Raw genomic sequence first — 27,696 nt, 5'->3', positions numbered from 1 at the left:
TACTTGATAGCTAATTTGTCACGGCGAACTCTTCTTCATACAAGTTAAAACATGTCATCATACAGGGTTCCGAAAAAAGCTATACGTGTTCATGAATTAATGCAGATATAAGTCTGCAGCTAGTTAATCCCGTGCACAATTTGCAATCTATTTTCTGTATTTAGGTACTGCATCTTTGCTTGACTATTTTTAGCTAGCTGCATGTGAGAACGAGCGGTATAGAAGCCAGAACCATGATGTGCGGTCAGGAGTGGCCACCGGCGTGTTGTGCATGAAATGTTCTCGCGCTTTAGACGGACATGACGCGGCGTGAGCGCGCATGGCGGGGGGATCGTGGGTCTCAGACCCCGTAAACACCATAATAAGAGAACACAGACGAAACCAAAGAAGCCGCAACGCTTTGGTAGCCCCATTCTCATGTATTCGTGTGTGTAAGGGAGTGGGTGACATCATGGGCGCGATCCCTGTGTTGCCGATCGCCATTGAGCTATGCATTCGACAACCGGCGTCAACAATTGGTACCGAGGCTCAGTGTATATTCTACGACAGTTTCGTGAGCCCACATCGGACGTAGTGACAAGAAGGATCCTGTCGTCAAGGTGATGTCCAAGGGAACGCCAAGACGGAAGGTAAGATGCTGAAATTATGGTATCTATGGTCACTAGAAGCAAGAATGTAAGTGGCAACATGCTGAAATTATGGTATCTATGGTCACATGCAGGCGGAGCTAGAACATCTGGTGCTCATGTTGTCCACAATTAATGCCATGCACATCGAGACGAGGTCGCTCGACGTCATGACATCCAGGGTGTGCATGGCTGATCAAGTTATGCATCTTAATGAGAAGAAGATGTTCCCTACTGATCACGACAAAGGCAACAATGTATGGGTCCTTGACACAGGGGCTAGCAATCACATGAAAGGGTGTCTCGAGGCGCTCGCGCCACTCAACATATCTGTGCGCGACACAATGCGTTTTGGCGATGGATCACTCGTTGAGATTGAGGGTATTGGCTTTATGATGCTCTAGACCAAGACAAAGAGCTATAAGGTGCTCGTTGAAGTCTACTTTATTCCAAAATTGAAGAGCAACATTGTTAGTCTAGGTCAATTGGAGGAGGGGGCTGCAAGATTGTGGTTGAGGATGGATTCTGCAATGTGTTTGGCATCGAGCGCTCACTGCTATGGCATGTTTGCTATGAACACCTCAATTTTCAGGCACTGAGCTCGGCACAAAAGAGTAAAGCACTTCACCACGACGCCATACATACCACAACAAAATGGTGTCATAGAGCACCATAATCATACACTAGGGGTGTAATCGGATCGGATACGAACGGATACTACTCGTTCCATATTTGTATCCATATTTTCTCTCGAATAAGGATATTATCGAATTGTATTGAATAAGATTTAAATGGATATCAGCATCTTAAATACCCAACTTTGAGTATATGGATATGGATATAAAGCGGATACTGAATACCCACACTTAAATACAGATCGAATCTTAGCCTTTTTAGATGGATTGAATTCGAATACAGATGGATAACATCTGTACCATTTACATCCCTACGTATATTGGTGTAGAAGAGGAAGAGTGTGCCTAGAGAGTTCAGGGAGAAGCAATGTATGATGGTATATTTGGTGAACCGTGCTCCAACAAGAAGCCTCCAAGAAAGAACACTCTATTAAGCATGACACAATAACAACGGTATGTATGTCTATATTCATTATCATTTATTTGACAGATGGAGTATCTACTTTGGAGAAGGTTTGCATTTTCTTTTGAGTTGCTCTAATACCGCTTCCGGCTTCCCTGTTATTTTGACCAGCGCAAGTTTGCTGTTTCTCCGCTGACCTCTTTGATCCCGTCAGGCCGTTACCATCAGTCGACAAAATCTAAACGGATTTGTAGTGGGTTTGTTAGTTTTTGGCACCCAAAATTCCTATAGCCACCAGGCCCACCACCCCCTTCCTCCCCAAAAGCTTCCTCAAACCACTCGCCATCTCACCTCAATTGCCAACAGCCCACCACCACCACGGCCAGTCTCGCTTTCTAGTCGCTTCCGCGTCCTCCACTCGCCGCGCTCCCCATCCCGGAGCGCGGCACACCGTAGCCCCGCGCCGCAGCGGCTGGCCGGCATGAAGAGCATGTGGAAGCAGAGCGGCGGCCTGGTGTGCGCCGACGCCGGCCCCCTCAGCCCTCTCGGAGGCCGCTCGCGGCGCCGCACGAGGCTGACGCTGTACGCGGTCGCCTTTGCCTTCGCCGCGTTCACCGCCTACGTCGCCTTCGCCTCGCCTCCCTCCGCGGGCGCCGGCGCCTCGTGGTTCGGCGGAGTGTACGCGTCCACGGCGCCGTACCGCTCGCAGATTTCCAGCCTCTTCTCGTCCATCTTGCCCGCCGACTCGCCCGCCCCCTCGCCAGAGCCGCTGCGCGTCACGTTCGGCGGATCGGGCGGAGGCGGTGGCCAGGTGACCCGTGATGCGAGCACTGTGCAAGTTGGGAGCGCGGCGGAAAGCATCAGCTCTGCCAAGGCTGGGTCTAGTAAGCAGCTGGGAACTGGAGGCGGCGCTCCGATCGGCAATGCGGGCGCTCGGAGTGTACCTCCGGCAGTCCATTTGCCAGGCACTGGAATTGGCGGAGGCGCAGCTCCAACGAACAGTTCCGCCTCAGGTGTCGGTGCTCCGAACGACGCGGTGGATCTGAATAAACGAAGCGACGGAGGCGTTTCTACAGAAGGCGGCAGTGGATCCCCGGCCAGTAGTTCAGCCGTGCATGGAACCGCCGCGGAGGTCCGCGAGAATAGCGTTAATGGGTCTAATAAGCAGTCGGGAAATGGAAGCGGAGCCCTGAGCAATGCTGCTACCGGACATGGCAGCACTGTCAGAGCTGAGGCCAAAGTTGCAAGTGATGTTTCAACCAATAGTTCTGCTGGGAGTGGTAGCTTGGGGAAGGTAGATTTGAGCACCGGATCTTCTAATAATCTGGCAGGGAGTGGAAGTGTCGTTTCAGGCAGTGGTTCGGATGCTGGAAATAGAAGCACTGTAAAGCCTCATCCTGGAGATGCTGTTGGGGCAGGGAGCAGGGGGTCTTCTGGAAACGGCACAGGTACCATGGTTGATCTGAATAAAGGTTCAGATGCCCAGCCAGGAAATCGAAATGGAGATGCAAGCCATCAATCAGATGTAAGTTCTGGTTTCGAGAAGAGTAAAGGTGCAAAGGTTGTGACGACAGATGCTCAACCAGACAGTGGAAGTGGAGATGCAAGCCATAAATCACCTGGAAGTTCTAGTCCGGCAAAGAGCATTGCAGGAGATGGCGAAGTTGAGGGTAGTAAGAGAAACGTGAGTGTTGTTCCAACTGTTAATCAAACTGGGAGTCCGGCATCGGTAGGGCAGAAAGATGTTGGTTCTCCCAGGAACAACAACACAGTTGGAGCATCCCCCCCAGTGAAGAACCCGGAACAGACCTGGAGCCAAGTTGCTCCCGGCGGGAGCAGTGGTACAGTGAATAATCCGAAAGGAAATGCTGCTGCTCAGGGCAGTGCTGGTTCATCAGAGAACCATTCGGCCCAAGTAAACTCCTCAAAATCTGGAAATAACAGCAAGGGTAGCAGGTCATCAATAACACAGGATGGTGGTTCTGGTGGAAATAAGAAAGGTGATTGGTACAAGGAAATGGCTAGTTGCGATATGTTTAGTGGGAATTGGGTTAGGGATGACTCATACCCTCTCTACCCTGAGGGATCGTGTCCTCACATTGATGAGCCCTTCGACTGCTACCTCAACGGTCGGCGAGATCTAGCTTACCAGAAGCTCCGCTGGCAACCCAGTGGATGCAGTATCCCAAGGTGAGGATAAGGTTACTGGAACAATGCAATGGTTTTAATTATTTCATTTCAATCTTGGTTTGTAATTTGTCAAGTTCATGTTTGTGTCATTTCAGATTGAACCCAACCGATATGTTGGAGAGGCTGAGAGGAAAAAGACTGGTGTTCGTTGGTGATTCGCTCAATAGGAACATGTGGGAATCCCTTGTGTGTATTTTGAGAAATTCTGTCAAAGACAAGAGGAAGGTTTTTGAGGCATCTGGCAGGCGCGAGTTTAAGACGGAAGGCTCATACTCTTTCCTTTTCACGGTATTATAGTCTTGAAAGTTCAGATTCTACACTGTGCACATGTTGGTTGATTTAACTAATTAGTATGTTTCCTAATTGCCTTTTCTACTCCTGTAATCCAGGACTATAACTGCAGCGTGGAGTTCTTCCGCTCCCCATTCCTAGTCCAGGAATGGGAGATGCAAGTGAGCAGTGGAAAGAAAAAGGAAACTCTCAGGCTTGATCTGGTAGAGCAATCGTCATTGAAGTACAAGGATGCAGACTTTATCATTTTCAATACGGGGCATTGGTGGACACATGAGAAAACTGCTCTTGGGTATCACCTTGTTCTTTGGTTGAACAAGCATCTCCATTTCATTCTTGCTTAAACACTGATGGCAGATTTCATGTGTCACAGGAAGGACTACTATCAAGAAGGTAACCATGTGTATAATGAGCTGAATGTCATGGATGCCTTTCATAAAGCTCTTCTCACCTGGTCCAAGTGGATCGATGCCAATGTTAACCCCAGAAAAACTCTGGTGTTATTCAGAGGCTACTCAGCATCTCATTTCAGGTGTGCATCGCCTTTTCTATTGCAATTTACCACATGATATATTTCATCTTGGTCGACTGAATAATTTTTTTTGCTTTGCATCGTCACTCTGCAGTGGCGGACAATGGAATTCAGGCGGTGGCTGTGACAAGGAGAGTAAACCAATAACCAACGATCAGTACCTTTCAACCTACCCACCAAAGATGAGCATCCTGGAGGACGTGATCCACAAGATGAAAACTCCGGTCGTTTACTTGAACATAACGAGAATGGCTGACTACAGAAAGGATGCACACCCTTCCATCTACCGCAAGCAGAACCTGACTGACGAGGAGAGGAGATCGCCCGAAAGATTTCAGGACTGCAGCCACTGGTGCCTCCCTGGAGTACCAGATTCCTGGAATGAACTGGTTTATGCTCAACTTCTGATCAAGCAGCATCAAATGCGCCAACAATAAAGGCAACTGCGGTTTTTTGCTGTGTGCCTGTATATGATCTGTTGTTTTCTAGGATAAATGGATAATAGTCAACACGGTGGTCGAAGTAAAGTCGACATGAGACCGAGGATTTTCTTAAATCCCGGCTTGTTCGCTGCGGCTTTAATCCGGCCGTGGCTTCTACAGTATTTTGTCTCTCTATAGATTGCAACTGCGGCTGCCAGCCAGCTGATGAATTCCTCAGTTAGGGCTACCTCCCAATACCCACATAAATTCCTCAGTAGAGGTTTCTGGGACATCATATTGTAAAGTTCATGTCTATCGGTAATCTGAAATAATATGAAGAATAGTATAGATGTGATGATATAGATGCCCCTGTGTCTTCTGTGATTCTCTACCTGCTCTCATGTATGTTTCTGATAATCAAGGTTCCTATGGTATAGACTTTCATTACAGTTAAGCAGGAAAGAAGGCTGATGGATTGATGGGGGTGTTTGGTTGTGTGAATTGCATAATTTGTAGTACCTTTTTTTGGGGTAGGGGGTGGATGTGATAGTGGGAGGATGCAGTACTAAGGGTGATGTATCCACCTCAATCCATGTGTGTCAGGGTTGGGTTGGTTAGTGTGAATTTTAAACTAAATTCCCTGTTAGGCCTTGTTCGTTTCTGCCGGATTGATGGGTCGGAACGATTCCTGACCGGATTGCATCTCTAATTTATATAAACTTTGATTAGCTGGAACGATTACAGGTACAATCCGATGGAAACGAACAAGGCCTTAACCCACTCCAATACATGTGGATCAAGACTATACATGTAAATTGAAACAAGTCCTAACCGTTTGACCTTACGACTTTTATTACGAGTAGTGGCATAGCCAGGGTCTGCAGCTATGGTGGTCTATTGTCTAATTTTTTTTAACCGCTATAAATTTAAAATGTTGGCACACAGGTATGGAAGCTTCGTGAAAAACTTCATATATATGCAGTTTTGGTAGCTGAGACAACGTGAACTGACCTTTACCTTAAAGTAACGTGAATGAGATAGGTTAATTATATTTTAAGGTTAGCAAGATTGACAACCATAATGTTAGACTACCCGTCTAGGAGTCTAGGGTTTGGGTTGTAATTACCGTCTCACCCCTCTCTGTAATGGGCCTGGCCCAGTTACTACTCTATTAATACTACTCCCCATCCCTGGTTAGGGTATGGGTTCAGTTTCCAACATGGTATCATCAGTCTAGGTTTAGGTTTTCTGTTTCCTGTCCTACAGCCGCCAGGGGCATCCTCTCCCCTGCGCAGCCGCCAGGGGCTCATCTCCCCTGCGCCGCCGGCCCCTGCCGCCGGTCCCTCTCCCTCCTCTCCCCTGCGTCGGCCGCCGGCACCCAGCCAGCGTCTGCGCCCACCGCCGACCTCCCTCCTCTCCCTCCCAGCCGCCGGCTCCACCGCCGGTCCCCTGCCCATGCACGTCCGCCGCCGCCGGCCTTCCCCCTGGGTGCGGCGCCCGACGTCCCACCTCCGGTCTTCCCCACGCATCCCGTCGCCCCTCCCCAGCCCGCGACCCCGACGGCGCGCCCGTCTACACCAGGCCGGCCACCGCCAGAGCCCCCGTGCACCCGCCCCTGCTCATACGGCCCGACGCCCAGCGGCCCGCGACCGAGCAGCGGTCCGCACCCAGGCGCGCCACCGCTCCTGCCCAGGCGTCCGCGACCGGCCCAGGCCGCTGCACCGCCTGCCGATCCGGCGCCCCGACGCCGCCCCTCGCCTTACCGGACCAGGACGCAGCCGCCCCTACCCCCGCCGACGGCCGAGGCTCCCTCCTCCAGCCGCGCAGAGGCCTGGGCATCCGAACAGGGGCGAGCAGGGCGAGATCCGGCCAGGGGAGTGGCGTCCCACACGAGCTCCCCTTCCCCTACCAGCCGCCGGCCACCTCCGGTCGCCGGTTCTTCCCCACTGCTCGGCAGCCTTCTCCTCCCTGCTTCACCCGTCTAGGAGCACCCGTCCGGTGGTCCCGCGCCCCTGCTGTTCCGCGTCACGCAGCGCCCCTGCTGTCCCGTGCTGTGGACGCCCGACGCCGAGCACTCAGCCGCCTCTGCTGTTCCGCGCCCGGCTGTCCAGTCCACGCCTCCTTGCGCAGGCCTGCACCGGTCGCCATGAGCTTTACCTCGCCCGCCGCTCTCGTGACGGTGCGTGTCCTCCTCCACGACGGTCAGCTCATCCGGGGCATGTTCGTGTCCTTTGATCCCGTCTGGAACCCTATTCTTCGGGACTGCGTCGAGGTCCACCCTCAGGCGGGCCGTCACGTGCCTGGACCGCTTGTCTTCCCACGTGCTGCGATCGCCTCCCTAGCGGTTGAGCCCGTGTCATCTCCCTCCCTTCCTAGTGCCTCTGTCGGGGCACCTTCTTTGGCCCTCTCCGCTCACAACGTACCTTCGCCACTTCCACCTCCCCGGACCACCACCGATTGGGTGGTTGACTCTGGGGCCTCCTTCCACACTACCCCCACCACTACTTCGTTACTCCACTCCCATCCACCCCACCCCTCACATCCTACCTCCATCGTCGTCGGCAACGGTTCCACCCTCCCGGTCACCTCAGTAGGTACATCGGCTCTTCCAGGACCATTCTGCCTTAACGACGTCCTTGTTGCTCCCGGACTAACTCATCCCCTCCTCTCGGTTCGTCGCTTCACTAGTGACAACCAGTGCTCTATGGAGTTCGACCCCTGGGGCCTCACCATACGCCACCTTCCCACACATGCTGTGCTCGCTCGCTGTGACAGCTCCGGCCCCCTCTATTCTCTTCACTTGCCCTCCAATCCCCACACCAGAGTAGCCTCATCTCCTGTACCTACTACTACCACCACTTCACATGCTCTTGCCACTACCACCACCTCCTCCGCCATTTGGCACCGTCGCCTCGGGCACCCTGGACCTGACGTCATGTCCCAGCTTTCCGGCCACTCCGACATATCATACACTCGGGGCTCTTCTGAGCGCCTCTGTCATGCTTGTCAGCTCGGCCGCCACTCCCGTCTTCCTTTTTCTACTTCCACATCCAGGGCTGTCCAGGCCTTTGATCTTGTCCACTGTGATCTCTGGACATCTCCTGTCCTTAGCCTCTCCGGCTACAAATACTACCTGGTCATTCTCGATGACTACTCCCATTTCCTTTGGACTTTCCCCCTTCGGCTGAAGTCCGACACGTTTACCACCCTCACTCACTTTTTCGCCTGGGTATCCACCCAGTTCTGGCGCCCGGTCCGTGCCCTGCAGTGCGACAATGGCCGCGAGTTCGACAACAACGCCTCCCGCTCTTTCTTCCTCACTCACGGCGTCCAGTTGCGTCTCTCGTGTCCCTACACCTCTGCTCAGAACGGCCGGGCCGAGCGCATGATTCGCACCACCACCAACATGATCCGCTGCCTTCTCTTTCAGGCGTCTCTCCCTGCCACCTACTGGGCAGAGGCCCTGCACACTGCCACCCACCTCCTGAACCGTCTTCCCTCGAAGGCGGTACGCCACCCTACCCCTCACTTCGCCCTATACGGCACAACCCCTTCCTATGACCACCTTCGCGTGTTCGGCTGTGCCTACTACCCTAACACTTCCGCTACCGCTCCACATAAGCTTTCTCCTCGCTCCACCCGCTGTCTATTCCTTGGCTACTCCCCTGACCATAAGGGGTACCGGTGTCTGGACCTCACCTCCCACCGCATCATCATCTCTCGTCATGTCATCTTTGATGAAGATGTGTTTCCCCTTGCTAGCTCCACCCCACCCACCGATCTTGACTCCCTCCTCGAGTCCGATCCGATTCCTCCCCCACCTCCGGCTCCCCGTCTTGCGCCGTTACCTGCTCCTCGTGCGGCCCCCACGACCTCTTCCGCGCCACGCGCGGCCCCGTCGACCCCGTCCGCGCCACGCGCGGCCCCGTCGACCCCGTCCGCGCCACGCGCGGCCCCGTCGACCCCGCCTGCGCCACGCGCGGTCCCGCCGATCCTGCCCACGCCACGCGCGGCCCCGCCGACCCCGCCTGCGCCACGCGCGGCCCCGTCGACTCCGGCTCGATTCGCCAACCCCGCCCTCGTCTACCATCGCCGCGGCCACGCCACTACATCGGCGCCCCCCGACTCGGGCCCGTCAACGAGCGCGGCCCGATTCGCCGACCCCGCCGTCGTCTATCACCGCCGTGAGCCGGCCCCACCAGCCGCTCCCGACGTCCCGGCGATTCACTCCGAGTCGTCCGTATACCACCCGGTCGCCATCCACCGCGACCCCGGGCACGTCCATCCGATGGTGACTCGGCGCGCTGCTGGCGTTCTCCGCCCCGTCGACCGGCTAATACTGGCAGCTACTACGACTAGCACTCCACCCGACGCTTCCCCGGTACCCTCCTCCGTTCGCACTGCCCTCGCCGACCCACATTGGCGTCGTGCTATGGAGGAGGAGTACGCGGCCCTCTTGGCCAACCACACCTGGGACCTGGTGCCGCGTCCACCAGGCACCAACGTGGTCACCGGCAAGTGGCTATTTCGCCACAAGCTGACCTCGGACGGCTCCCTCGACCGCTACAAGGCCCGTTGGGTCCTTCGGGGCTTCACCCAGCGCCCCGGAGTGGACTACGACGAGACCTTCAGCCCTGTCGTCAAGTTCGCCACTGTTCGCGCCGTCCTCTCCCTCGCCCTCTCCCGCGACTGGGCGATCCATCAGCTCGATGTCAAGAATGCCTTCCTCCATGGCACTCTGACGGAGACTGTCTACTGCAGCCAGCCCACCGGCTTCGTCGACGCTGACCGTCCGGATCTGGTTTGCCGGCTGAACAGGTCCCTGTACGGCCTCAAGCAGGCGCCACGGGCTTGGTACAGTCGCTTTGCCTCCTACCTAGCCTCCATCGGCTTCGTCGAGGCCAAGTCGGACACGTCCCTGTTCATCTACCGGCGCGGCGACGACACCGTCTATCTCCTGCTCTACGTCGACGACATTGTGCTCACGGCATCCACCGCCGACCTTCTACACCGCACGATCGTCGCCCTCCAGCGGGAGTTCGCGATGAAGGACCTGGGGCCCCTCCACCACTTCCTCGGCATCACCGCCGAACGTCGGCCTCAGGGTCTCTTCCTCCACCAGCGCCAGTACGCCATCGACATCCTGGAGCGGGCTGGCATGTCTGACTGCAAGCCCTGCTCCACGCCTGTCGACACTCAGGCGAAGCTCTCTGAGGACGACGGGCCTCCGGTCGCCGACGCGACGTCATACCGGAGCCTCACCGGCGCGCTCCAGTACCTCACGTTCTCCAGGCCCGACATCGCTTACGCTGTCCAGCAGGTGTGCCTGCATATGCACACTCCGCGGGAGCCCCATCTCACTGCGCTCAAGCGGATTCTACGCTACCTCCGCGGCTCCCTCGACTACGGCCTCCTACTCCGCCCATCCCCGACGTCGGAGCTCGTGGTCTACACCGACGCTGACTGGGCTGGCTGTCCTGACACGCGCCGGTCCACCTCCGGCTACGCCGTGTTCCTGGGCGCCAACCTCGTCTCTTGGGCCGCCAAGCGGCAGCCCGTCGTCTCTCGCTCCAGCGCTGAGGCCGAGTACCGTGCCGTGGCAAACGGTGTGGCCGAGGCCTCCTGGCTGCGCCAGCTCCTCCACGAGCTTCACAGTCCTCTTCAGCGCGCCACACTCGTCTACTGCGACAACGTCAGTGCGGTCTACCTCTCCACCAACCCCGTGCAGCATCAGCGCACGAAGCACGTCGAGATCGACCTTCACTTCGTCCGCGAGCGTGTCGCTGCCGGTGACGTTCGTGTTCTCAGCGTCCCCACCACGCTGCAGTTCGCCGACATCTTCACCAAGGGCCTACCGTCGAGTGTATTTCTAGACTTTCGATCCAGTCTCAACATCTGTACAGGATAGAGTTGTGACTGCGGGGGGGTGTTAGACTACCCGTCTAGGAGTCTAGGGTTTGAGTTGTAATTACCGTCTCACCCCTCTCTGTAATGGGCCTGGCCCAGTTACTACTCTATTAATACTACTCCCCATCCCTGGTTAGGGTATGGGTTCAGTTTCCAACACATAAAAAAAAGGACGGTGATGACCATAAGTGCTGAACATAACAAAATAAAGAAGAAGAAAAAACAAAAAATATGTGCTTAAAGCAAAGGTATAAAACTAAGATATTTCGTTTTTTTTGCCGATCAAAAATGCGATTGAGTGCAGATTTATGATAAGTATTTCCTACTATAAAAGAGAAGAAGGGTTTAGCCTACTATAGAGAGAAGAATTTAAAAGTTTAAAAATGGTTACTTAAATGCCGCTAGATGCACTGATTCTAGCAAGCTGTTCGATCGTGCCGGCGATTTGAGAGCTGTGTCTAAGTGTCTTACCGAATGGCTCGAAGCTGTTCTTCATCCTAATATGCTTCGATGATCTGCGAGCTGTTCGTGCTGAATGCTTTCTGACTCTGTAGCATGTCAATGGGCCCAAGGAGCAGTGTGCCTCAGGCCTCAGCCCACGAAGGGCCTCTTCTGCGCAGCTCCTTAATTTGGCCCATATCGTCCGCTCCTCCTCCCTCGTGCCGTGCGGCATTGGCAAATGGCAGGTATTCACGCTGTACTTGGGAGTCTGGGACGGAGAGATGCCAGTTCGCAACGCAAGCACCAGAGCGGCAATCTTGCCGTGTTCCGTGCCCTCCTTCGGCTCGATCCGTTAGCCCAGCCATGCAAACTGTGCAAATCTGGACGGATCCAGATCCAGCCGCGCCATGGGTCGAGCGAGCCTGCTAGCACCGGGACGGAAATGCCCCCCACGACGCGGCGGCGTCTATATATGGGGCGCCAACTGACCGTCCAGTGCCCGCCCGGCGAGTCGAAATGATCCGTCGTCGTCACTGCCACTGGGCTTCTTCCTTTCCTCCCTGCTGCCCAAAAGCTGGACGCGTCGACCACACATGCTCCCCCCTGACAGCGCCCCAACCTTCGCTTTACTCCCCTGTTCGCCCCCGCCCCCCCAGTACTTCGCCACTGCTCCGTCTGACTAAACCACCGCCCCCGCCCCACCCCTGATCTGACTGTTTCTCCAACTCATGCGGCTTTGTTTGGATAATCTAGTCTAGTATTCAAAACGCTGTGTGATTTCTGTTAAAAAACGGCGAATAAATTTCGCCAAGCTTTAACATGCGCCGCAGCTCCAGGCCGTCCGCCTCCGGTTCCTGCCTGATCCGAGGGCCCGGGCGACGGCGTCCGGTGCTCGCTGTTGCGGGGCGCGCGCATCGCATGTCTTGCCCGCCCGGCTAAGCCAAGGCCAAGCCAGCAGGCAGCAGGCAGTGCCGAAAACTGCACCGTCTAGCACTATTCTAAAACTCATCACTGCATCTGCATCCCCATAAATAAATGCGGAAGCATGAGGGAGGCGGCATAAAAGGCAAGGCGGAACCAAAAGCCCTCGCACTTTAATTTGCACCATCCCCCCCAAATCTCCATCTCCATCTCCACTCCACCCTTACCCGGCTGCCTGCCCCTCCCCTCTCTCCTCTCTCTCTCTCTCTCCCATCCAGGCCTCCTCTCCCCTCTCTGCCTGTCGCCCATGAGGATCAGGCGGCGGCCGCAGCCCGCCGCCTCAGATCTGGCCGCATCCACCGCGCCGCAGATCCCGCCGCCGAATGCCGCGAGGAACCGCGGGTGGCTGCTGGCAGGCGAGGGCGAGGGCGAGGACGAGGATCGCGAGGCCAGGATGCTGCGTGCGAGCGCGGATCTCGCGCACGAATCTGGAGCCAGCAGGCGCATGGCATTGCCGCAGGTATGTCTGTGTGTTTCCAAGGACCGGGTTCATGGAGGAGATGGTGACTAGCTAGATCTAGCTGAGGCCGTTGTTGCTCTCCCGTGGCTGCCGACTCCGCAGGACGACAATGCGGCGGCCGTGCTGGTGGTGGATCGCGGCGGCAGGAGCTTGGGCGCACCGCGTGGCGCTGCTGATGGCCGCATGAGGTACGCGGATTATATATAAGCAGCTGCACACGGAAAGAAGAGAGAATGGTAGCAACTTTGCTAATTCTGACGGCACGATAGGTTCTCCTGCTTTTGATCTCCTTCCTCAGTACCTGCTCAGCTGTACTGTTCCATAGTGTGCGATGCGATGCCATGCCATGCCAGCTTGACCCATGAGGTAGGGAGGGAGGGAGTCCATGGGTCGATCCAGTTTTATTTTAGTGCACCACCTGTCCTCCCCACTGCAGTCAGCCAGTGTCAGACAAAACACCCCTGTAGCTGTAGTGTAGTGTAGTGTAGTGTGGGCACGTCCTCCCATGGCCATGACCATGACCATGATCCATCCGGCGCATGACATGATTCCTGCTCTGCTCCCCTAGCCCATGCCCATGCCCCCATGCCGACGGCCGGCCGACCCCTCTTGGCTTTGGTCGCTGCTCGACACTTTGGGGGTGCTGCCTACTTGTTGTCGATCACAGCGAAGCCTATTAGCAGCGCCTAGCGGTCTTGGTTGCACTTGCATTGCACCCACGCGTGATCTCGCCCGCGCGGCACACGTTACCACCACCACCACCAGAACTGAACTATTCATTCATATCAATAACATTACTTACCTACGTCTTGTCTACGTGGCTCGCATTGGAATCACCACTCCCGTACGGGCGGACATGTGTTTGCGCTCTGCAGAATCAGTGCGGTGAACGGCTACGATCCGGCGGCGGCGGCGGTGAAGGCGGAGGCGGAGGCACGACGGGAGACGAGCAACGGCTCCGTGCATCCCGCCGCGCCGGCGCCGGCGCCGCCCGTGGCCGTGGCGGCGGCCTCCAAGGACGAGGGGAGGAAGCAGCAGCAGGCCGCCGGCAAGAAGCGGCGCGGCCCCGCGGTGCTGCTGGAGGGGTCGCGGTGCAGCCGCGTGAACGGGCGCGGGTGGCGGTGCAGCCAGCCGACGCTGGTCGGCTACTCGCTCTGCGAGCACCACCTCGGCAAGGGCCGCACGCGGACCGCGGCGGGTGCCGCCTTGGCCCGTGGCGCCGCCGCCGGCGGCGTGGGCCGGCTCGGGCGCACCGAGCACGGGGCCGCCGCCGCCATCGCCACGGCGCCGCCGCTGCCCAAGGCCGAGGGCCCCAGCCTGCCGGGCTGCTAGCAGGCTAGCTAGGCGGGTCGGGACTGCGGAACTCTTTCGTATCGTCCGATCGGTGTGGGTGGCGGTGGTGGTCGTCGCTCGTCGGGCGATGTGAACCCTCGCCCGCCGCGTTTCGTGGGAGTTTGGATGTCGGCGGTGGCATGGCATGGACGCACAGTGAAGCGACCCGGCGTTCGTGGCGTGGTGGGTCTCTCGCTCTCTGTCTCTGCTGCCGACCGACGCCGTGCCAGAATTATTGCGGCTATATATATATACAATACACATATGCGAGTTAGTTCCGCGCAACTTGTATCATTCATCGGTGCAACTTGGGGGGTGTAAAAAATTGCTGGAGGCGGCGAGCATGAAAAAATGTAGAGAAACGGAGAACTGCAAGCTGGGATTCATGCAATCAATCAATCAATAACGCTACGGGCGGGCACACCTTTTCGAATTCCCCCCACATGTTCCCTCTTTTGTTTTTTTGTTTCCTCATCAAAACTACTGTATTTTGCTAACCCGGTACAGTGGCAGCAGCAGTACTGTAGTGTTGGTTGTCGGTCCTGGCTTTTTGTGTTATGCCATTCTGCGATCTCAGCCGTCCAATCCCGCACACCAGTTTTCCACGCAGAAAAAAAAATTAAACCATTAATGCCTAGAAATCGAACCTCGGATCTATTGAGTAGAATGCCTAGCCTTCCATCCTCTAGCCAACATAACTCATGTTGAATTGTGTACAACTTTAACTAAAACGTCTTTTGTGTTTAACCCACCGTCCACTCTGTATGCTCACTGAGTCTAGAAAAACATTTATAGCTTGGCCCCTGATCTTTCTGGAATTTGGGACGCAGTCCAGGAAATAAAGAAAATAGGGAAAATGAGTTTAGAAATTGATTTTTAGTTTAAAAATAAAGAAAATAGGGAAACATTTATAGCTTGGCCCCTGATCTTTCATACTTTTATAATTAGATATTTATTTATCCTATGTTAATTGGGTTAATCTATGTCTATTGGATTAATTTATTTAATATATTAATATAGTATTCTAACTTTGTGGTTATACGATGTTTGACCATTAGTCTTGCAAATATACACTTACCTTTTTGTTTAAGCAAAAGCGTATGGTGGTACGTGTCCAATGACTAACGATGTACGAGAGAATTTCTTCCGGTATGTGTGAAACGTGCTCTCCAATAATGAGACCATACAAATCGTGATATATATCAAAGTCTGCATGATACTGATGGTTGCAATGTAGTGGTGAAACAGATAGATTATAAATAACAAAATTTATGTATGGCCAGAATCACAAATTGATTATGAAACATTTTCTCATAACGGTATAACACATATTTTGTATATAAGTTATCGTAGTATACTGGTATTATATATTCCCGTTGCAATGCACGTGCATTCAGCTATCATGTATAGAAGTCTGCATGGTACTGTTGGTTGCAATGTAGTGATGAAATAGTTAGATTGAAATAACAAAATTTATGTATGGCTAGGATCACAAATTAATTACGAAACATTTTCACATAACAGTATAACACACATTTGTTCATAAGTTATCAGGATATTAAATGTTTCCGTTGCAACGCACGGGCACGCACCTATATGTGTTTATGTCTACATCTATGACAGGAAACACATCTACTACATCTCTCTCCAAGCTCACTTGCTACCATTGCACAATGCGTAGTAGTAGATAAGTATCACCGATATTCTTGAATTATATTTTTGGATGGAGGTAATATTATTTAAAGAAGAGCTTTGCATGCTATTTCTTTTGTTTGAATAATGCATTATACTTAAATTCCCTTTTTTGCATGTGTGAAATTTTTTCTTCGTAATATTTTTTTCCATGGATCAGACTTGTGAGTCATTTTCATAAACCAACGCCAAGCATGAATCCATGTTTCCTACTTCAAACCCCGAACAAACTCCATGAGCAAGAGGCATTCGCGTTGTCGTCGCTCATCGATGACGAGAAGAAGTTTGGCGACCGTCAGTTCGACCTCTAAAAGCAGTCTTACGTGGTCGCATGCGCCGCTGTGTACGACAAGCTCCCGCGAAGCCGCCGCTTGGACGCGGTCCAGAGCAGCTGCACCGCGCTGTCCATCGTTAAGCAGGGGGGCCTCATGGTTGTCGCCAACGTCGACGACTCTCGGGTTGTTCTGGACACCGCATCCGACGACGACGCCATCACGCCGTCCAGCTCATCGTCCACCTGAAGCCCAACCTGCCACGTAAGTCGCTACTGACCGGACATGAATTCTTGTGCGCTGGGACGATGGACGTTGCTGACGTTGTGTGAGTGTCCTCGAACATGATGTATGTAGTGGAATAGCACATTCGGTGGTGCAACGGCCAGGGGTACTACCTCGCTGATGAGCCCGGGGTGCACTTCGTTTGGCAGCCCAACCAAGAGTCATCGGTACTCGTCATGTCGCGTGCGTTCGACGACTACTATATCGAGGATTGTGGCGTCATCTTGGCGCCGGAGGTGACACAGAGGAGGATCGACAACAGTGACCAGTTCATCATCCTCACCACCGTTAGGGTAGCTTTTGTGCCGTCCTGCCTTTAATTCTCTTCGCAAACACATACACACTTACCTTTTTGTTTAAGCAAGAGCATATGGTGGTGCGTGTCTGATGACTAACGATGTACGAGGGAATTTTTCCGGCATGTGTGGAACGTGCTCGTGCTCTCCAATGATGAGACCATACAAATCGTGGCATATATTGAAGTCTGCATGATACTGATGGTTGCAATGTAGTGGTAAAATAACTAGATTAAAATAACTAAATTTATGTATGGCTAGGATCACAAATTGATTATAAAATATTTTCTCATAACAATATAACACAGATTTTGTATATAAGTTATCGTAGTATACTGGTATTATATATTTCCGTTGCAACGCACGGGCATCCAGCTAGTATGTATGAAGTACGTACCGACACCTTTATTCTGACGTTCCTGCGATAGCACGGGACGCGGGCACACGGCAAGGACAAAGCTGTTGAGAACTATGTTACCACGGATCACCAGATCCGCACCCTTATGTGAGACCCCTCAGGGGCAAAGCAGGTATTTGCCCATATAATCCTAACTAGGGTGTTGGAACTCGCTCTCAGCAGCAAGAAGGCCAACAAGGGTGGACGGTGGTGACAACAGGGTTACGTGCACGGGGGCAATAGCTCTGTTGATCTAGCCTCTCACGGGCACTGTGCGGGGGTATTTATAGGTATCTGAGAGCCCAGCGTCTTGTGTTAAGGACGCATGTGCCCTCAGACACCTATTTTATCCCCAGAATATTCCCATAAAGCAGGGTTACAGACCGTAATTACAAGTACTCCTTTACAAGTTAGGCCCGTAATACAGAGGCGGCCACGCGGGGCCCGTTACAATGGGCCAGATCGCACGTGGGCCTTGGGACTGAACGAGGACACGCCGTGGTAGGACGTCGCCGCAGGCCTTCGTCAAAGTGCCGAGTCTTGCGAAGGGTGTCCCTGCCCGCTTTGTCTCTGTCGGACCAGCGGCTGCAGCGAAGGCCTCGAGCGAAGGGTGGCGTCTTTGCCTTCGCCCCAACATTTGCCCTCCGAGGGACCAGTTCGACAAAGTCACCTGGTGCCGAAGACGTCGCTAGATGGCGGAGACGCTGCCCTCGCTCGAAGTGGTTCCGCGGGGGTTTTTGATGTGACCGTTGACGGACGGCGTACTGTTGGATTGCGGGTTTCCCGAAGCGTCGCGGCCTGTCGGGTTGCGGGTTTCCCGAAGAGCCACGCCCCGCCTATAAAAGGGGGCGGGGGCGGCGCTATTTGAACTCTGCCTTCCGCGCTCCGTAAAACCCTAGCCGCCCGCCGTCTTGCTGCTCCTTTTCCTCCGCTGCTTCCTTAGCTCGCCGGCGTTCTGGCTCGAGTGAAGCAGACCGCCCGCCGCCGACGACGGTACGTAGCAATGCCATCCTCTTCTTCCTCCGCCGACGCCGCGTCGCCGGCCGCCGCCTCGTCTGAGGAGACGTTGAGTAACGTGGAGGTGGAGGAGTTGCGCGCCGGCGACTCTGTTGAATTTGGTGTGTCACGGATGACGTCAGCCCGTATTGAAGATATGCAGCGGTTGGGCTACTTTGGCGGCGGGGTCGCCCGTGCTCCGGGGACGGAGGAAGTCCCCGAGCCGGAGGGCGAGTTGGTTGTTTTCGAGGCGTTCTTCGTCGCCGGACTCCGCTTGCCTGCGCACCGTTTTGTCAGCGAAGTCCTGCGTAGATTCAGCGTTCAAATACATCAGCTGACACCGAACGCCATAGTGGCGCTGGCGAAGTATGTCTGGGCGACGACTTCGTACGGCGGACAGCCGTCAGTTGAAGTTTTTGTGAAGAATTATTGTTTGCATTGGCAGAAAAGGATGGTTGAGGGCGGAGTTGCCCAGTTCGGGTCATGCACATTCACGCCGAAGACCGGCAAGACCACAATGCCAGTAGTGGAGTTGGTCCCGTGCGCCCACAACAAGTGGGGCAATTGGAATGAATTTTGGTTTTATGTTGCTGAGGCTACTGTCGAAGGCCATGAAGGGCTCCCCGTGTCCTTAATGTGCTCTCACTATTACTCTGCGTATCCACCTTATGAAGTGGCAGAAGAGGATGCAGACGAAGGGGCCCTTCGGTGCGCCGCCGGTCAGAGCAGCGGTCGAGATTTAGTTGAAGAGTTCGTGGCGTACGGGGTCTGGCCCCTGGCGCACGGCTGGGCGCTGGGCGAAGTATGCCCTCGTCAGATGCCCTTTCACGGAGGAAGGGTGGTGCGAAGTCCTGCCTTCGCACTGAATTTGCGAAACCGTGACCCGGCCGCCTTTGTGCGTGATGCGGAGGGCTTGGCGGTGCGGCTCGTGGGGCGTTACGTGCCGAGGACGGAAGGCCAGCGCAGCTTTGACATCCGCGGGTCAAATGAACGTTTGAACAGGGTCTTCGAATTAAATCAACTGCCGTACGACGGTTACCCTGGTCAAGACGAAGCGGACCGCCGTGGGAAGAAGCCGGCGGTGGAGACTGGAGGCGACCCTGCGCTGGTGGCCGCCGCCTCCTCGAAAAAGAGAAAATTAGGTACTGCGATGGGAAGACTTGGGGTGTGTGATAGTTTCGCTAGAGATTTAATGAGGACGTGTGCGGCCCCGGGGGAGAGGATGTCTTCGCCCGAGCTCCGGGAGTCTTCGGCTCGGATGCTGAGGGTTACCGGGGGTTGTTGGCCTAAAAACATTCCTATCCCCTGCGCGGCTGAGGAGGACTGTTTTACATCTCGTATGGTTCATCGGTGGAAAGTTTTTCCTTATGGGCGAAATATCGGTCATGTTGTGTGGGCAGTGATGGACAAGGATCGCCAAGGCGCGGCGCGAAAACGCCAGGCGACTGTGAGGGTTCACGAAGCCCGGCCGAAAAGGCACCGGGGAACGGCGAAGGCTGAGGCCTCTGGCGGAGGCAAGCCGCCGCTGCCGACGAAGGTGGGCGCCTCCGCGCCTGGCAAGGCGCCGGAGACGACAGTGGCCGCCGGAGGCCCCAAGCTGTCGAAGGTGGTGCCGTCTGTCAGCGGGGTGGCGGAGGCTGCGAAGGCGGCCCAATCGCTACCGCCGCCTGGCAAACGCGTTGCCGACTTCGGCACCGAGATTGATGTGGAGTATTATCTTGGGGGTAAGTCTATATGAAAACGAGTTCCAGTTTTTTTTTTTAATTTGTTGACGCGTTGCAGGGTCGGACGAGGGCCCGCTTGCTCTAGTTGTGCCTGGCGCGGCGAGCGCGACGGCTGCGCCGGCGCCGAAGGCGGGGGGAGAGACCCTTGACGCCGGAGTCGAGGTGTCTGCCCTCGCGCTGGTCAGAGACGAGGCGGGCGTGGCGACCCGTCGGCTGAAGGGAGCGACGGAGGCGCTGAGTCGAGCGACGGAGGCGCTGAGTCAGGTCCGCCGAGCTATACATTTTTTTTTACGCAACGACCTTACGTGTGTTCTGCAGGTGGCTGACTTCACCAGCCGCACTGCGTCGGGGGCCCTTACGGCGGCGTTGTCTGCCGAGGTCGAGAGACTTCGGACGCAACATGCGGACGCTGTCCGTGAGAAGTCGGCCTCCGACAGCAAGTGCCGCAAACTGGCGGAGAAGGTGGCCGCCCTTGAGAAGGAGAAGGCTGACCTCCGGCGCCAGCTGGCGGGGGAGAGGAGGGAGGCCAACGAAGCCATCGCCAAAGAGCAGGCTGCGCAGGCGGAGGCCAGGCTGGCGCGGGCGGAGGGCAATATCGCCAAGGAGCTCGCCGGAGAGCTGCAGCGGCGGCTTACTGCCCAGGAGAGCCGCGAGGAGGGGGCCGAGGCCGCGATGCGAGCAGAGGCCGAACGGACGCGCACGCAGCTCATGACTTCATATCGCGAGCTGGGTGTGCGGACGGGTGACTTCGAGGTGCCGGAGCGAGAGGCCGGGCTTCGCTGTCTGGAATGGGTGCAGGAGGAACTGCAGGAGCTCCCCACTGTCTTGGCGGGGTTGATGGCGTTCACCTCCCTGGTCACCTGCGAGGCAGCGATGAACGCGCTCTCTCGCGAAGGCTGCCGGCACTTTGAGGCCCTCGACCAGGTGGATGAGGATTTTGGGCGTGATATCTTCGAGGTCGAAGACCCCGTGGTGAAGGAATCCGCCGGGGCCCTCTATGACCGGATGTGGGGTTCATACGGTCGTGAGGTGGTCCGGGCGCGGGCCGAGGCTGCGAGGGCTCAGGTAACGCTGTCGTTTGCCCGGCGGCTGCTGGATGCGGTCTGCGTGTGTTTGCTGAGTTTTTGTGTGTTTTGTTTTAGGCGGAGCGCGGCGAGCGGGTGGACGACTTCGGGGCGCTGAACAGCGCGCTGCCTAAGCCGGAGACGACCCCTGCGGAGGCCGCGACTGGAGTCGCCCCGGGGCCGACCCCGGAGACTGCGGAAGATGCACCGGGCGCTCCTGCGTCTGCCGCGGCCGGCGAAGACCTTCCCCCAAAGGTGGCCGAAGGCGCGCCAGATGCCCCCGCAGCTGCTGTGCCGAGCGCTGAAGATCCAGCAGAGGCAGCGGCGGAGGGTCCCGCAGCGGCCGGGCCTTCGCAGGTGGCATAGGTGGTGTTTAGGGTTGAGGGATTTTTGGATGTTGTACTGAATTTTGGTTGCTGCGCAGGTTCAAGATTTTGGGCCTGCGCACGCAACCGCTACCACTGAGTTTTTGGCGGCTTCGACCGCGGAAGATGGAAATGAATGTGGTGGGTCTGTTTCTGAGTTTTTTGATGTTACTGACTCTGGGAGCTCGGTTGAGTGGACTGAGTCGTCGGAGGAGGACTTGGATTATTTTGCGGCCTTGGACGTGGCTGCGGCGGAGGCTGCACCACATGCTGCGGACGCGCCAGGCGTGCCCGGTCCTAGCACCGGGCACCGACGACGAAGGGCGGTTGCAAAGCGTAGGATTAGTGCGGAGGAAGGGGCTCGGCTTCGCGTTAGTAGGGCTGGCCGGCAGGAGCTGCTGTCTTTGCCGGCCGCCCCGGGTGTAGGGGAAGGGGAGCTGCGAAGCCTTTTTGCGGGTGAGGAGCTTAGGATAATGTTATTTAATTATAGAGAGATGGGGATTATTCCTAAGGTTGAGCCGATGTAGGGCGTGGTGCCCTCGCTTGTGTATGTGTAAAGGCTTGTAAAATGGAGTTGTGTGCCCTCGCGTGCCTGTGCCTGCGAGGGCGCTGTGTACTTTGTCTGGTGTGATTAATTGATTGGTCTTGCTGTCGTTTCTGCTTTTTGTTATACTGTGCTGGCTGCGCCCTTAGGCGGCTCCTGCGATAGACTTCGGATTTTTGCGCGTTTGTGCTTGGTCCGGCTGCACCTTTTAGGCGACTTCTGCGCGGATTGTCTTCGCGATAGACTTCGGATTTTTGCGCACTTGTTGTGCTAAGTCCGGCTGCACCCTTAGGCGACTTCTGCGCGGATAGTCTTCGCGATAGACTTCGGGTTTTTGCGCACTTGTTGTGCTAAGTCCGGCTGCACCCTTAGGCGACTTCTGCGCGGATAGTCTTCGCGATAGACTTCGGGTTTTTGCGCACTTGTTGTGCTAAGTCCGGCTGCACCCTTAGGCGACTTCTGCGCGGATAGTCTTCGCGATAGACTTCGGGTTTTTGCGCACTTGTTGTGCTAAGTCCGGCTGCACCCTTAGGCGACTTCTGCGCGGATAGTCTTCGCGATAGACTTCGGGTTTTTGCGCACTTGTTGTGCTAAGTCCGGCTGCACCCTTAGGCGACTTCTGCGCGGATAGTCTTCGCGATAGACTTCGGGTTTTTGCGCACTTGTTGTGCTAAGTCCGGCTGCACCCTTAGGCGACTTCTGCGCGGATAGTCTTCGCGATAGACTTCGAATTTTTGCGCACTTGTTGTGCTAAGTCCGGCTGCACCCTTAGGCGACTTCTGCGCGGATTGGTCGCACGCGAGGGTGGCTAGCGCTTAGCCTCGCGGTGACTTTGAATTGGTCGAATGCCGAAGACCGTTGTTGCGGTCTTTTTTCGACACATGCTTTTGCGGGGGATTTCTCTCACATATATTACATGGCTCCGCCTCGTTAAAAACCTCACCCCCCAGGAGGAAAAGAGTGCGGGCCGGTACAAGATTGTTTGCGGCGAATTACAAGGGCGAAATCGGCCTTAAATGGGTCAAACAAAAAATTTGCGAAGGTTGTCGACGTTCCAGGAGTGCTCTAGGTCCTCGCCGTTTGGCGTTGTGAGCCTGTAAGCACTGGGGGAAGCTTTTGACTTGACTATGAAGGGGCCCTCCCACTTGGGCTCCAATTTGCCCTTGGACTCCGTCCGAGCTGTTCGGATGAGTACGAGGTCCCCCTCGCTGAACTCCCTCAGGATGACTGCACGGTCGCGCCATGCTTTGGTCTGGGCCTGATATTTGTTCAGGGCCTGTAAGGCGAAGACCCGGTCTCCGTCAATGAGATCTTTTGAAGTTGGCTCATCCACGTCGGGGACGGCTGATGGAACTGTACGCGGGGACCCATGCTTTATTTCTTGCGGGGTCATTGCCTCCGATCCGTATAGAAGGCGGAAAGGAGTGAACCCGGTCGCTCTGCACTCGGTTGTGTTTAGCGCCCAGACTGCCTCCGGTAGTAAATCGGTCCATTTGCCTTTTCTTTCATCGAGGAGCATCTTTTTGACAGCTGTGAATATTTTCCCATTGGCGCGCTCTACGACCCCGTTGGACTGCGGATGATAGACTGAAGCGAAGGCAAGCTTGGTGCCGATGGAGAAACAAAAATCCTTGAAATCTTGGCTGTCGAACTGCTTGCCGTTGTCGACTGTTAGCTCGGACGGTACTCCGAAGCGGCAAACGATGTTCTGCCAGAAGAATTTTTGGGCAGTCTTTGATGTGATTGTGGAAACAGCCCTCGCTTCAATCCATTTGGTGAAGTATTCGACAGCTACGAAGGCGAACTTAAGGTTCCCCTGAGCGGTGGGCAGGGGCCCGACGATGTCCAGGCCCCAGCGCTGGAGAGGCCATGTATGGGCAATCAGCTTTGTATATTGCGAGGGGTTGCCTGACCGAGGGGAGAACTTCTGGCAGGCTTCGCAGGACCTCGTGACCCGATTTGCGGCGCAGATCATTGCGGGCCAGTAAAACCCTTGACGGATCACCTTGGCGGCCAGGGCCCTTGGCCCTGCGTGTGAGCCGCACGTGCCACTGTGGACTTCGCGTAGGATCTGCATGCCTTCGGTTTCAGTGACGCATTTGAGCATTGGCTGACTGACCCCTTTCTTGTACAGTTGGCCTTCTATCAGAGCGAAGTCCCGGCTTCGATGTCTGAGGCGCTTTGCCTCACTGACGTCGGCTGGATGATAGTACCCCTGTAGGAACAGGGTTATTGGTGCCCTCCAGTCTTCTGTCATGATTAGGTTGACTGTACGGTGGCCTTCGCTATCATTAGTGATCTGGAGCCCTTCGGGGCTCCGGACGGCTGGAGTGCCGATGGTGTGGAAAAACACGTCGGAGGGCAGGGGCTCGCCCCTGGCGGCGGCCTTGGCTAAGGCATCGGCCTCCTCGTTCTTGGCCCTATCAACATGCTGTAGGGTGAATCCCTTGAACTGTCTCTCGAGACTTCGGATAGCCGCGAGGTATTGCATGAGCGCGGGGTCTTTTGCTGCATAGTCTTTCTCGACCTGACCGGCAACTATCTTGGAGTCTGTTTTGATGATACATGTGGTGACTCCGAGGGCCCTTAGCTTGCGGAGACCGAGGATGACTGCTTCATACTCTGCTATGTTGTTTGTACATTTGTCAGATTCCAGAGCAAAGCTGAGGCGTGCTGCGTATCTATGTTTGACTCCGGCTGGTGAGGTGACGACTGCAGCGACGCCTGCCCCCGCATGACACCATGCACCGTCGCAATGGATAGTCCAGACCTTTTCTGTGGATGGGTCCGGCTGTGTAATTGGCCCTGTCCAGTCGACGACGAAGTCTGCCAGGACTTGCGACTTGATAGCTGTCCTGGGCTCGAAGCTGATGTGGTAGCCGGAGAGTTCGGCTGCCCACTTGGCAATCCTCACTGATGCCTCCGGGTTCCTGAATAGTTCGCCGAGCCCCCTGTCTGAGGTGACTCGGACCTTAAATGCTTCAAAATAATGGCGCAACTTGCGCGAGGACATAACAACTGCGTAGGCAATCTTCTCCAGCTCTGTCATGTTGCATTTGGACGGTGTCAGGACTTCGCTGACAAAATAGACAGGGCACTGTCTGACTGCGCCCTCGACTGTCTGCTCCTGTACCAGTGCCGCGCTGACCGCGTGCGGCGAAGCCGCGACATAGAGCAATAAGGGGAGCGAGGAGTCTGGGCTTGTGAGGATGGCCAGCTCCGCCAGGTACTGTTTTAATGAGGCGAAGGCCGCTGCTTGCTCCGGTCCCCAGGCGAAGTTTTTCGCGCCGCGGAGTGTTTTGAGGAATGGAAGACTTCGCTCGGCGGACCTGGAGATGAATCTGTTGAGAGCGGCCATCCTGCCTGTCAGGCGCTGGACGTCCCTGGCCGACTGCGGAGGCGACATATCGACGATGGCCTGGATCTTGGTTGGGTTGGCCTCGATGCCCTGGCGGGACACCAGGTAGCCCAATATCTTGCCCTGGCGAACACCGAAAACACACTTTTCCGGGTTTAGGCGGAGTCGTGCATCTCGCATGTTCGCGAATGTTTCTGCCAGGTCGGCGAGATGGTCCTCCTTATTTTTGCTGGCGACGACGATGTCGTCCACATATGTGAATATATTTCTGCCGACCTGCCCCTCGAGCACTGTTTTGGTGAGTCTGGAGAAGGTGGATCCGGCATTCTTGAGACCCTCCGGCATTCTGACAAAGCAATAGGTGCCGAAGGGTGTTATAAAGCTGGTGCTGGCTTTGTCTTCCTCCTTCATGTATATCTGGTGATAGCCGGAGAAGCAGTCGAGGAGGGACATGACCTCGCATCCGGCCGCGCTATCGACTATTTTGTCGATCCGCGGCAACGGGAAATTGTCCTTTGGGCAGGACTTATTGAGACTGGTGAAGTCTATGCACATGCGCCATTTTCCGCTTTTTTTCTGCACCATCACAACATTGGAGAGCCACGTGGGGTAAGCCACTGGCTCGATGAATTTAGCCTCCAGGAGGCGATGCACCTCCGCCTTGGCGGCCTCTGTCTTCTCGTCTGACATTTTGCGAAGCTTCTGCTTTTTGGGTCGCACCGAAGGGTCAATCCCCAAGCTGTGCTCAATTATGGCTCGGCTGACTCCGACCAGATCGAGGGCAGACCAGGCGAAGACATCTTTATTCTTGGCCAGGCAGCAGAGAAGTCTCTCTTCTTCGAGTGAGGTGAGGTCTTCGCTGATAGTTACTGTCTGCTTGGGCGTGGCCTGATCGAGGGGGACGGTCTTGGTCCCATCTTGGCACTGCAACTGTGCCTTGTCGTGCTGCTTGTCGGTTGGGCTGGCCGGCGCAGGGACCTCGCGCTGGGTCGTGAGACAGTGTACGTTTCTCTGACCGGGCACGAAGTCCCGCTCAATGTTGCGCGCCGTCTGCTGGTTGCCGTAGACTGTGATGGCGCCTAGCGGGCCTGGTATCTTCATACATAGGTACAACCCGTGGATGGCGGCTTCGAACTTGTTGATGGAGCCCCGGCCCATGATGGCGTTGTATGGATATACCATGTCGACAATGTCAAAGGTTACTTGCTCACTTTGGGCATTGGGCGCTACACCGAAGGTGAGGGGCAACTCTATCTTGCCAACTGGGAAGGTGCCCTTGCCGCCGAAACCATACAACGGGTTGTCCGAAGGCTTCAGCAAGCTGTGGCTTATACCTATGCGGTCGAAGGCGTGGAGGAAGATGATGTCCGCCTGACTGCCGTTGTCGACTAGGACTTTGTGTAAGTCCCAGCCTGCCACGCTGCAATTGATGACCATAGCGTCGATGTGGGGGGCGCTGCGCAGGTCGACGTCTCGTGCGTCGAAGGTTAGCGGTATGTGGGACCACTTCGTCTGCACGACTGGGCCAGTGACGGCGACATGGTTGATGCTGCGGTAGTGGTCCCGCTTCTGCCGCTTGGTGTCGAAGTCAGTGCTAGACCCCCCTGTTATCATGTGAATGACTCCGCGATATGGTTGATCGACGAAGTCTTCCTGCTTTGGGGCATGGGGGTTGTTCTGATGTTGCTGGTGTGGTGGTGGGGGTGGAGGAGGTACGATTTGTACTTCCTGATGGTGTTGGTAAGCGTGGTGCGGTGGATGCGGAGCGGGAGCGTGAATATATGGTGGAGGGGGTGGCTGGTAATTATGCGCGACAATTCTGGGGTTGTCGGCTGGCTGCGCCCGCGCCATTCTGTCTCTGGTGGCCTTCGTCTCGGGGCAGTCTTTGGTCTGGTGGGCGCAGTCTTCGCCGTGGAAAAGGCAATAGAATCGGCGCGGCGGCTGTTGCGCCCGCCCTCGACCCCTGCCGCGAGTTCCGTTTCCGCGGCCCTGAGGGGGATATTCCTGGCGGCGAGGGGGATCAGCAGCAGGCTGTTGGTTGACGATGTTGTGCACTTGCTGTTGACTGCGGCCATCTCGACCGGAGTCTGGTTGCGGAGTCCTCGTCCAGGTGCGGCTGGACTGCGGGGCATCTTTGGGCTTCCGCTGTGACTCAACCTTGCGCTGGTGGAGCTCTTCGGATTTGGCATATTTTTCGAAGAGCTGATATAGCTCCTGCAAGCTCTTTGGTGGATCTCTGATACAATGGCTGTAGAGGACGCCAGCCCGAAGGCCATTGATGGCGTAGTGGATAGCGATCTGATCGTCGACAGAGGGCAGCTGTGACTTGAGTGTTAAGAACTTGCGGTAATACTCACGCAGAGTCTCTTTTTCCAGCTGTTTGCAAAGCGAGAGCTCGGCCAAAGCGTCGGTGTCTGGACGGTAGCCTTGGAAGTTGAGGAGGAACTTGTCCCTGAGACTTCTCCACGAATCAATGGACAGCG

The 27,696-nt window shown here is 55.7% G+C and overlaps 2 protein-coding genes and 1 long non-coding RNA gene across 4 annotated transcripts; all 3 read left to right on the top strand.

Annotated features, from left to right (window-relative positions):
• Nucleotides 1–436: 436 nt before the first annotated feature.
• On the top strand, nt 437–1,401 carry LOC100278015 (uncharacterized). The gene is made up of 2 exons (NR_169218.1): nt 437–629; nt 722–1,401. It is a non-coding gene; the product is annotated as an uncharacterized lncRNA (long non-coding RNA).
• LOC100273728 (uncharacterized) lies at nt 905–5,463 on the top strand. 2 transcript variants are annotated; one of them, XM_035962154.1, is made up of 6 exons: nt 905–1,714; nt 1,836–3,854; nt 3,950–4,142; nt 4,244–4,437; nt 4,519–4,677; nt 4,772–5,463. In XM_035962154.1, the coding sequence occupies exons 2-6, from the start codon at nt 2,146–2,148 to the stop codon at nt 5,112–5,114; spliced, it is 2,598 nt and encodes an 865-aa protein (XP_035818047.1). In that variant the 5' UTR covers nt 905–1,714; nt 1,836–2,145; the 3' UTR covers nt 5,115–5,463. The 2 variants fall into 2 exon arrangements, with proteins under 2 accessions (XP_035818047.1, NP_001371297.1); NM_001384368.1 differs by lacking the exon at nt 905–1,714 and having other exon boundaries at nt 2,045–3,854; nt 4,772–5,454.
• A 7,109-nt stretch (nt 5,464–12,572) lies between these two features.
• LOC100275489 (uncharacterized) lies at nt 12,573–14,656 on the top strand. Its single transcript, NM_001149551.2, has 3 exons — nt 12,573–12,888; nt 12,991–13,076; nt 13,764–14,656. The coding sequence occupies exons 1-3, from the start codon at nt 12,676–12,678 to the stop codon at nt 14,218–14,220; spliced, it is 756 nt and encodes a 251-aa protein (NP_001143023.1). The 5' UTR covers nt 12,573–12,675; the 3' UTR covers nt 14,221–14,656.
• Nucleotides 14,657–27,696: the final 13,040 nt, after the last annotated feature.

Source organism: Zea mays, chromosome 9 (genome assembly GCF_902167145.1).
Source record: "Zea mays cultivar B73 chromosome 9, Zm-B73-REFERENCE-NAM-5.0, whole genome shotgun sequence".
Classification (NCBI taxonomy): domain Eukaryota; kingdom Viridiplantae; phylum Streptophyta; class Magnoliopsida; order Poales; family Poaceae; genus Zea; species Zea mays.
The sequence above is the reverse complement of the archived record's forward strand: the minus strand, read 5'-3'. Positions and strand labels throughout refer to the sequence as shown.